The 11,734-nt window shown below is 42.9% G+C and overlaps 1 protein-coding gene across 1 annotated transcript; it reads right to left on the bottom strand.

Moving 5' to 3' along the window:
• Window positions 1-4,958: 4,958 nt before the first annotated feature.
• NUDT19 (nudix hydrolase 19) lies at window positions 4,959-11,259 on the bottom strand. The gene is made up of 3 exons (XM_026484275.4): window positions 10,385-11,259; window positions 6,919-7,126; window positions 4,959-6,032 (listed from the first exon to the last, which is right to left on the bottom strand). The coding sequence occupies exons 1-3, from the start codon at window positions 11,078-11,080 to the stop codon at window positions 5,827-5,829; spliced, it is 1,110 nt and encodes a 369-aa protein (XP_026340060.1). The 5' UTR covers window positions 11,081-11,259; the 3' UTR covers window positions 4,959-5,826.
• Between the last annotated feature and the right edge of the window lie 475 nt (window positions 11,260-11,734).

The following is an 11,734-nucleotide window of genomic DNA, read 5'->3' as shown; positions in this document are numbered from 1 at the left end:
AAGTGTAATGCCTCCAGCTTTGTTTTTCTTTCTCAGGACTGCTTTTCCTATTTGGGGTCTTTTATGGTTCTGCATGAATTTTAAGATGGTTTTTTCTATTTCTGCCAAAAAAAAAAAGTCATTGAAATTTTCGTAGGGATTGACTGAATCTATACATGATATGGGGTTGTCCGGACATTTTAACAATATTATTTCTTCCAATCCATGCTGTCTTTTCCATTTGTGTCTTCTTCAGTTTTCTTCAACAATGTCTTAATAGTTTTAGTGCAGAGCTCTTTAGTGCAATGATCTTTCATCATTCCTAAGTATTTCATTATTTTTGATGCTATTGCAAATGAGATTGTTTTAGTTCTTTTTTAGAGAATTCATTTTAGTGTACAGAAATGCTACTGATTTTTGTATGTTGATTTTGTATCCTACAACTTTACTGAATTTATTGATTAGATCTAAGTTTCTCGGTGGAATATTTAGGATTTTTTACATATATTTTTCTATGTATATAAAATCATGTCACCTGCAAATAGAGACAATTTTACTTTGTCCTTTCCAACTCTAATGTCTTTTACTTCTCTTTCTTGCATGATTGCTCCAGCTAGAATTTCTAGTACTGTGTCGAATAGGAATGGTGAGAGTGGGCACCCTTGTCTTGTTTCTGATCTTAGAGAAAAATATTTCAACCTTTCACCACTGAATATGATGCTAGGACTTCTAGTACTATGTTGAATAGGAGTGGTGAGAGTTGTCACCCTTGTTTTGTTCCTGATCTTAGAGAAAAATATTTCAACCTTTCACCACTATGAAGTTGGCTGTGAGCTCGTCATCTATGGCATTTGTCATGTTGAGGTACATTCCTTCTATACCAAATATATTGAGTTTCCTGTGTTGTTAATTTTAGCCATTTTGACTGGTGTAAGGTGGTAACTCATTGTAGTTTGGATTTGCATTTCCCTGATGATGAGTGATATTGAGCATCTTTTCATGTGTCTGTCAGCCATGTGGATGTCTTCTTTGGGAAAATGTCTATTCATGTCTTCTGCCCATTTCTTAACTGGGTTATTTGTTTTTTGGGTGTTGAGTTTGATAAGTTCTTTATGGATTTTGGATACTAATTCTTTATCAGATAGGTCATTTGCAAATTATCTTCTCCCATTCCATAGGCTGCCTTTTAGTTTTATTGTTTGTTTTCTTTACTGTGTAGAAAACTTTTATCTTGATGAAGTCCCAACAGTTCATTTTTGTTTTGTTTCCCTTGTCTTTGGAGATGTGTCTAGCAAGTTGCTATGGCCGAGGTCAAAGGGGTTGCTGCCTATGTTCTCCTCTAGGATTTTGATGGTTCCCTGTCTCACATTTAAGTCTTTCATCCATTTTGAATTTATAAAATATGAATTTTTTAAAACATTTACAGTACTCTATAGACATATTCTTCACATTTACTTCCTATATTTAATTGATTTCCACACTCCCCATTAGGACTTCTACCACATACTTCTACTTTAAAAGTTTTTGTTTTGATTAATCTCTCAGTTATCCATAATATTCCTATCAAGTGAATTTTTTCAGAACAGGTGGGATTTTTAGAGCCCATATGTGAATGAAAATTGTATTCATGACTTTCATACGATATAATTATTCTCTACACACATCCTTTCCCTCTGCTCAGTATATTCTGTTACTCTGTGACACACATTCAGAAGCCTGATTTTCTACCTTTGTGAGCAATCTTCTCTTTTTCTTCCTGAAAATCTGTGCATTCTTTATCTTTGAAATTCAAAATATCATACAGATATTGGACAATTTTTGTTAATTTTCCTTTGACAGCAACAGGACCTTTTTATCTGAAGATCAACATTTTTCTTCAGCTCAAAGAAATTTTATTCTCTTCTCTAAATAATGGTTTTCTTCCTTTTGTCCTGGAATCTTCTTTTATACATGCCAACGATCCACATGTCGGTTACTCATCCTCGTCTGTTTTCCTGAGGCAGTAGTAACAGAGACACTCAAGAACAAAAACAGTCCAGAGACCCGGGTTGGTTTCAAGGCAACAGTATGTGAAAAGATCCTGAGGTGGAAAGAACTTTGAATAATCGAGGAAGAGAAAGAAGACCCTTCTGATGGGAGTGTAGGAGAAGGGTGTATGAAATCAGAGAGAAAGGTGGGGACTTGCAGGCCACAGTAAATTCTGTTTTTAAGTGTGAAGAAAAGCCACTGAAGGGTTTTAATGAAGGCAGTGCCAGGACATGGCTTACATTTTGATGTCGAGAGCATTTTTCCAGTTCAATAGGAGAGAATGCGTCATGAGGTTAAGAATGAAGATGGAGAGACTAGCTCTTACATTTGTTACAGGGCTGTTAGAGTTGGCTAGGTAAGATATAACTGTGGCTCAACTGAGGTGATGGCAGTGCAGAGGACAGAGGATGGGAAAATCCAGATAACTGTGGGCAACAGAATCAACAGGACTTGCTAGTCACCTGGATATAAAGGAAAAGGAGGAATCAAGAATGACTAATATTTTTAGCTTAAATAACTGGTAGATTTCTGATATAGGAAGATTGTGCTGAGGGAACCTGCTTAAAAGGGAAAATTACAGGTTAGGAAACAAGTTCAACTGTTTTCAACAAATAGACCCCGAAATACAGTGACTTCTATTTTCTTTCACGTAACAAGCAAGAGGTGAGCCGCCCAAGTCTGGCAGGCAGCTATATCCTAACACCTGGCTTCTGTCTCTGGGTCCCAGGGAGCTGCTCCAGTTGTCACAATGTTCAGCCATTGAGGAGAAAAAGAAAGTGGAGGGCAAGCAGGTTTCTTTTTAAAGGATGTCACCTGGAAGTTGCTTACCTTACCCAAGGACAGAAGAGGGTCTGAGAACAGGTACTGAGGGGCTCCAAGAGGTAAAGGTCAATTAGAGGAGAAGTTAAAGAGAAGGCAGAGGATGAGTGGCTGAAGAGGAGGAAGGAGTGGAAAACTGCCCAAAGTTGCAGAGAAGTTAAAAGCAAAATAGAGGTTTGAGAAGAGACCGTAAATAACTACATATGCCCAAATGTGAGGGCTCCCCCACCCCAAAATCCCTTGGAAGAGAAGTCCCCTTATACCTGAGCCCTTTGTGTCTCCCACAGTATAGGACACTCTTATTTTTATTAACAGAACTGAGGACGAGACACGTTAACTTGAAATGCTGATGCCTGTGCAGTTTTGGATTCTCATAGAAATCATTCAAAGGAATCGGCAAAAGAAGGTAGGTAATGGAAATGAATACCGACTTTGTATTTATTCCTGAGTTTGTAACTTCGGTTTCAAGAGACTGTATAGTATCATAGAAAATAAGTTTTCCTGGCTGCGTGCTGGATGAGATGGCATGGAGTAGGGATGCCAGCATGGGCGGGAAGGGGTCTAAGAAGGAGGAGGAGGGACACGTGATTGGCTTCCTGCTTCTGCATCTGAAGCCCAGGTGGCTTGAATACATGGGATAAGAAAGAGCATATGGTAAACGCCACAAACTCTTGCAAGCTGGGCTCTAGAACAACGCTCTTTTTTGGCTCACGCTATTTTGTGTTGGGGCCTTAGGGTATCACGACAGGTAGGAAGTCATGTGATAGTCTTCCAAAAGAAATTCTTGGAAGAAGGAGACAACGTTTCATTCAGATGAAAAAGACCAAAATACATCGTTATGAAGAAAACTATGTCACATTACTTTGTCACATCTCCTAAAATCACCCACTGAATCATGTAACTCCAGCAAAAAGGGTGCAGGGCTAGGAGGGGTGGGAAAGGCGATGCTGTGCAGTTTTCTGACTTGCTCCCAGCCACCTAAGTGAGCCTGGAACACTCCCCTACCGACAAAAAGAGTCCTCACAGCCTGTGCCGGCCTCATCGCCTTGTGTGGGAATAGCCTTTCCCTGTTTCACACTCAGTGTTGTCGTCCTTTGCTCCGTGTAAGCATGTGCCTCCTAGGACCCCTGGCCAACCCCACGACTGTATCTGTCCACTGCAGGAGGAGATGGGATCCTTCTGTAGCACAAGAGGGGTGTCTGCAGGCCACGTACTCTGTGTCGGCTGCAGGCGGAACACCTGCTGGCTGTGGGGGCCTGACGTGTATTACTGGAGCAGATTCTGCTCTGCCTCTTGTCCATGTGAATACAGTGTTATTCCATCCAGTGCCTGGCTCTGTCGTGGCTTCTTCGGTGACGATGATACCAAGATGCTGTGGGCCGAACTGCTACCCTTTCTGCTTCCGGTGGTCGTAACTGGTGTCGCTTCCCTGACAAACCATCAGGTTCTACTCTTAGCTATGGCACTAACCAGCTGTGTGAATCTCAGCTGTCTAACTGGCAACAGAATGGTGTTCAGCGAGTTCTTTTCCAGCTATAACATTCTGTTTTCTGTGAGAATGAAAGAGTATTATGCCCAAAGCCAAAAATCAGTAAGGAGAGCTTCTGTAGGTCCAGAAGCCAGGGGGAATGCTAATAGTATATGGTTCTCAAAACGTATATATTGGAACCATTCACTGAAGAAAACATGTTTACTTTAGATCAGAGTTTCTCAACCTTGACCAGATAATTGTGCGTAGCTGTTCTATTTATTGTAGGATATTTAACCACATTTCTGGCCTCTCCCCACTAGATGGTAGAAGCATCTCACTCTTACAACCAAAAATGTTTCCAGGGGCGCCTGGGTGGCACAGCGGTTAAGCATCTGCCTTTGGCTCAGGGCGTGATCCCGGCGTTATGGGATCGAGCCCCACATCAGGCTCCTCCGCTATGAGCCTGCTTCTTCCTCTCCCACTCCCCCTGCTTGTGTTCCCTCTCTCGCTGGCTGTCTCTATCTCTGTCGAATAAATAAATAAAATCTTAAAAAAAAAAAAAATGTTTCCAGACACTGCCAAATGTCTCCTGAGGGGCAAAAGTGCCCTGGGTGGGGAACCATTCATCTGGATGTATTCCTCTAGCCAAGACGAAGTAATACACATATACCTTATTTATTAATACCTCTATTTCACAGGTAGAAAAACTAAGACATCTCATGAAAAATAAAATCCAGTGTATCATGCATAATATAGTCAAGGATCTGAAACAGAATTGATGTCTCAGCCATTGCCCATCTTTAATCAAAATAGTATTCCTCTTAGGAGAACATGAAAAAATTACCCATATTAAAAATATTGAAAATAAGCATCATTAATAAAACACCACTGAATGATGACTAGTTCTACATCTCTCTAATCTCTTTGCATTCATTACCTTCTGCTCCAGAGTAAAAATAATGACGGTTTTTGTTATGGCTTCATATTTCTTTAAAATAGGTTTCCCATTTGGTAAACCTAATAACTAAGGCCATTTGGTATTAAACAGAACTGAAGGTTAATCATCAAGCTAAAGACGTAACAAGAAAATAATGACCCTGTCGCCTGAAGGTTGTCTCAGTCTACTGTTCCCTGTGTAGTCAGACACCCTTCAACTAATTCCAGCAGCAAGTCTAAGGGAGTCACGGGTCCATCTCCAAAGCACATCAAGGAAAGTGCTAATATACCGGACAATGGCAGGAGAACACCTTATTTAAACTTCTGATTATAAAATAATACAGAAGTGGAAACCCCTATGAAAGGTTTTTCGCTCAGTCTGGGAATAAGATCACTAGCACTTTGACACTTGTGCGATACTGTAAGGCTTGAAGACTGAAATAAGCAAGGAAGTGCTATAATGCACTTGAATGTGAGAGACTGTACTGTAACTTCCAGGCAGGTCCTAATGCTCCAAGCAAGTCTAGTCAACCTCCAGTATGCCATAGGACAACTTCAAGCAGTCAACTGAGCAAGTACAAACAAGCAGGACTCTACAAATGGCTCTTACTTATCACATAGGTCTTAGGATAAACATGTTTGTACTTTGACTGGATAGTCACGTGGAGATTATACACATGGCGGCTGTGTAACACCAGTCGGTGAAAGGTCTTGCCTTCCTTCATGATTTCTTCAGTCTTTTTTCCAGAGGACATAACAGTTTCTAAAAATTCGGAATCTTCTAAGTATAGCTCATCTCCTGAAAAATAATATTTTGATTCCACAGTGTTATTTTATAAAACATTCCAATATGTTAGTGACATACACATTGGTACTTATTTTCATCTATGCCATGTTTGGAAGTGAGATAGGTGTTAAGTAACTCTAATTTTATGAGCTTACCTAAATTTCTTTCTTGTGTTTTTAATACCCACATCCCCCACCTCCCCATTCCTCAGCCAAGAATTTTCCTTGAGCACATAAATATTTATGACTGGTATTTTTTCATCACGAAAAAATGGCCTTTAAGTCCATATATTTTGGGGTTTCAATGTGGGCTGTTCTAATAATTTTAAGGTTAAATTACAGAAATTATCTTTATACGTCAAAACTGCTGAACTATCCCACTGTAGGATGAGGAACAAATATCATTGCTCTTCTGAGCACTGAGCCAAGTAGCCAGGAGACAGGTCACAAAGCCCTGCTCTAAACTGCCATAAAACCCCTGCCTGGCACTTGCCCAACAATCAACCACCAACAAACTCCCTCAATCAAATAAATTGACAACTGCTCATAATTACAGTTCTTAATAGAGTGTACTTGAAAATGGAAGTTCTCAACTTCATAGTTTGTTCTTATCATCCAAAATTAAAATGTAAAACAGTGAGATAATATACAAGAAAGAACTTCGTCAATGTCTAGGAAACATTTAAATAAACGTATGTGTGTGTACACAGTGAATTATTCAGAACTTTTGGTTATAATAAATACTATGGATATTTTATAGAATTAGACCTTACTTAATAAACTGTACTGTATAAAACAGACGGGAATTCATGTCTCTCTGTTGGGCAATACTGCCATACAGCCCCGTGCACTAAATGTGAATACTAAATGTAAAAAAGCATGATGCTTCACTGACTTACCTGGTAAAAGCTGGAGCATTGCATCAGCAGTTACAAATGTGATCGGCAGCATTCTTTCCATTCCTTCTGATGCACCGTCCAAACAAAATTTGTGCAAGTCAGAGAGAGAGGAAAAGTTTCCCAATCTTCTTATTTCATAGAACTGTGGAGGTGCCAACCAAATTTCCTTTGATATGAAACTCTCAGTTGCCTCTGATGGCGATGACCACTGTGGAAGACAAAGGTTGGGGTTCTTAAGGTTTATTCCAGAGGTAATCAAAGATTTGAAATTGTTAGGTTGGTACCCAAATCTAATTGAAGCTGTAAAATTAATTCATTAATGTGCCTTGCTAGATTCCTCTGAGACGACATGAAAAGATTTGGTAACAAAATCTGGGTTGACCCTCTGCCCCCAAGAGGTTGGTTAAATAAAAGTGTCTGAAATGAAAAATACACAGGGTAGTATTTACAGCAGGCTAGATGCGAGGTATGAGAGAGAGAGAGAGAACTTGAAAATATAGCAAAGAATCTATTCAAAATAAAGCACAGAGGGGTGCCTGGGTGGCACAGCGGTTAACTGTCTGCCTTCGGCTCAGGGCGTGATCCTGGCGTTCTGGGATCGAGCCCCACATCAGGCTCCTCCGCTATGAGCCTGCTTCTTCCTCTCCCACTCCCCCTGCTTGTGTTCCCTCTCTCGCTGGCTGTCTCTATCTCTGTCAAATAAATAAATAAAAATCTTTAAAAAAAAAAAAAATAAAGCACAGAGAAAATATTTGGAAAAAAAAATGAACAAGGTATCAATGACATTATCAAGTAGTCCAACATAAATGTATAATTGGAGTCCCAGAAAATAGGTAAAAGTGAAAAAAATCTGAAGACATAAATAAATAAATAAAATAAATAAAATAAAAAACCATGCACATAGTCAAATTGATGAACACCAATGATTAAGAGGAAATATTTAGAGTAGCCACACATGCCAAAAAAAACAAACAAAAACACACTACGTACAGAGGAACAAAGAGTTAAAAGCATACTTCTCATCATAAAATTACACAAACCAGAATATACCAAAGCAACACCTTTAAGTACTGACAGAAAAAAAATCTGTTAACCTGTAATTCTATACCCAGCCAAAATACTTTTCAAAAAAATTGAAGGCAAAATAAAGTATTTTCCAGATAAACAAAATTTACAAGATTCCTTGTCAGAAGATCTGAAATACAAGACCTATTAGAGGAAGTTCTTTAGGCCAAAAGAAACCAGTTGTAGATTTTAATCTACACAAAGGAATGAAGAGTGCTAATGATGGTAAATACGCAGGTTCACATAAAAGACATTTTTTGCTCATTTTCACAGTCTTTCAAAGATTGACTGTTTAAGGCAAAATAATCAGTGTATTGTAGAGTTCATAATAACAATAAAAGTCAAATGTATGACAATAGCTAATGGACATAGGGGGAGAATTGTAAGTATACTGTTGGAAGGTTCTAACGTGATACATGAAATGCAACCTATATATTGCAAACCCTAGCATAACCACAAAGAGGTATAATTAAGAAGTCAATAATGGAGATAAAACAGAGTTCTTAAAAAATACTTAAATAATCCAAAAAGAGTCAGGAAAAGAAAAACAGTGCAAAGAATAGATGGGACAAATAAAAAACTAAAAGACGGTAGATTTAAATTAAATATAAATACTTAAATATATTAACATATATAAATGATCTAAACACCCCAACTAAAAGGTAGAAATTGTCATACTGATTAAAAAAAAAAAAAAAAAGGCAAGACCACAGGCTGCCTACAAGAAACATACTTTAAATATAAAAACACAGGGGTGCCTGGGTGGTACAGTAGGTTAAGCATCTCTTTCTTGGCGTCCGCTCAGGTCATGATCTCATGGTCATGAGCCGGTGTCTGCTTGGGATTCTCTCTCCCACTCCCTCTACCCCTCCTGTTCATGCTCTCTCTCCTTCTCTCTAAATTGAATAAATAAATCTTCTAAAAAATAAAACAAAATGAAGACACAGGTTAAAATTAAAGGCTGGGAAAAGATACTATGCTATTTTGCTCATTGAATGGAAGGCAGAGTGGCTATATTAGCATCAGACAGAGGAAATTTCAGATCTCAGCACAAGGAATATTGCCAGGGATAAAGAAGGACATTTCATAATAATCAAAGGATCAATCCATCAAACTTTAACAGTCCTAAATGTCTATGCAGCACCTTACAAGATACATGAAGCAAAACCTGATAGAACTAAAAGAGAAAAAGACAAATCCATAATTACTCATTAAAAATTTCACCATTCCTGGAACACCTGGCTGGCTCAGGCTGTGGAGCATGCGACTCTTGATCTCGGGGTTGTGAATAGGAGCCCCATGTTGGGTGTAGAGATTAGTTAAAAAAATCTTAAAAAAATTTTTTTTTCAGCATTCCTGTCAATATCTGATAGAACAAGGAAATAGCACAGAAGAAATGAAAGACACTACCGACAAATTTAACCTAATTGACTTTTTTACAAACACTCCATCAAACACAGCATTATTCTTTTTAGGTGCAAAAGGAACATTCACCAAGACAGACTCCTATTTGTGGCCATAAAACAAAACTCAATAAATTTAAGACTGAAACCACATAAAGTATGTTCTCTGAGGACATAATTAAACTGCTGTGGGCATGAAATGAGTTAATGCAGGTAAAGCGCTCAGGAAGGAGCCTGGCCCCTGAGCAGCACTGTACAAATCCTGGGATCTCCCTCGGGACCCTCCTGGGGGAACCACAGGAGAGGCAGAGTAAGGCCTTGGGATTATGAAGCTGGGGAAAGCAGAGAGCACTTCACCAAAGTCCTGCCTTTGGCCTGCAGGGCTGAGGGCCAGACTTCCTGGATGCCATGCCCACTCTGTCACTTACTGGCTCTAAGGCTCTGAGGAAGCTACACCGACTGGACTTTGGTTCAATTTACAATTTCGCAAAAGCCATATGCTGCAAAAGCCATATGCATTCAGGAGAAACGTTGCTTTTGAATTATGATGTTTCCTCCCAGCTGGCTACTCACTCACTACTGGTAACACTGGGCAGGAGCAATGTGCAAGCTCGCCATCAGGCGTGAGATCCTGAGGGTAAACAAAGGATATGCTTACACCCATTCTGAACCATACAACCATTCTGTTGCTCACTTCTAGTATGCAATAAATTACATGAGATAGTCAATCCTTCGTTATAAAATAGATTTCGTGTTAGGTGCCTTTGTCCAGCAGAAGGTTAATGTAAGTGTTCTGAGTACGTTTAAGGTAGGCCAGGCTAAGCCACGATGTTAGGTAGATGAGGTCCACCAGCTGTGGCCCCATCATAGATGGAAGGACACCTGCAATCAGCCTCTCTATGCTGGGCTTATCGGGAGGTTCCAGATGGCCTTGGCTGCTGGCCGGGTCCTCATTCTCAAGTTCGGGTGGGTCCCCACTCCGGCCCAGCACGCCCTACCTGGCAGCTCACCACCTCGGTCAAGTCTGGGTAGACCGGCGGCGGTTCGCTCAGGCAACACAAGAAGAAGGCCGTGTCGAAGCGGCGACCGCCGGGGCTCGAGAACGGCGTGAGCCAGCCGGCCCAGTCGTGCAGCGCCCAGATGTCGGGCGTGCAGTCGAGGTGCGCACACAGGCTCAGGAAGTGGCGCGGGTCGCGGCGGACGCGGTCGCGCCAGGCGTCCAGGCCCGGTGGCAGCGCGAGGGCCCGGGCCAGCTCGGGCGCCGCTGGCAGGGCGGCTCGCGGCCGCAGCAGCAGCACGCCCGCCTCCTCGAAGGTCTCGCGGATGGCGCAGATGCGGGAGGCGACGTCATCCGGCAGCGCCGCGGCGTCCCCGTCGGCGGCGGCGGCGGGCAACCCTGGGAAGGAGGCTGGCCGCGACCGTGCGGGGCCCAGGCCGAAGCGTGGCGGCCGGTGGTGCGGCGCGAAGAGGCGCAGCCAGTCCGCCGAGCGGTCGGCGGTGTCCTGCACGCCCCCCGGGAAGACGTGCGCCCCGGGCATGAAGCCTTGGCTCCCGGAACGCTGCAGCAGCAGCAGCCGGAAGCCCTCGGGGGGCAGCGACGGGACGGCGGGGCTTGGGCGCGCCCAGCCGGCCGCCAGCACGACGGTGGCTGCCCGCCGCCAGCTGCTGGCGTGCGGCCGCAGGGAGCCGTTCATGGCGGGCGGTTGGCGGCAGGAGACTTCCGGTCCCTGGGTTGCGGCGCTGCAGGAGCTCCTGCGCACCGATCCTACCGCCCCAGCGGTTGTCCTGGACTGGGGGACCCAGGCCAGTGTCTCATAGGACGAGCTTGAGGCGTGGCGCGCGCACTGGGCGCCGGGTGAATTCGGGCTGTTCGGCCTGCACCCGCGCCTGCTTGTGGGAGGGGCGTGGCGCCGAGGCGGACCAGCAACGCCTCTAGTGCCCTAGTTCCCAGTCGGGTCGTTCATAGGACTAAGGCTGTCACTGTCTCTGGCGAGGGATTGTCGTTCGCAGGCGCCTGAGAGGAGGGCCTCATCGTCCCCACCCAGGACACTCGGACGGAGAGCAGGAATGCTCAGGGGTGTACATGGCCTGCCATGGTAAAAATGCGATGCACTTATTTCACCAGGCTCGGTGACACCTACCCCACCAAAGCCGAAGAACTAAGACTTAATCCCCGAATCATGGGTCGACAACAACGTGTATATCTTTGGCAGAGAAAGAGGTCCAAAGGGTAGGTCTCTGAGCTTTGCCGGCCCACTTGATCCCACCAATGAGGAACTGATGGATGAACCGGATGCCAAATAATGAGTTTCCCACGGCACAGCCTGAATGCGAAAGGTCCTCTTTGC

This window comes from Ursus arctos, unplaced genomic scaffold, assembly GCF_023065955.2.
Source record: "Ursus arctos isolate Adak ecotype North America unplaced genomic scaffold, UrsArc2.0 scaffold_19, whole genome shotgun sequence".
In the NCBI taxonomy this organism is placed as follows: Eukaryota; Metazoa; Chordata; class Mammalia; order Carnivora; family Ursidae; genus Ursus; species Ursus arctos.
Note: the sequence above shows the minus strand (reverse complement) of the source record. Positions and strands in the feature narration are given on the sequence as shown.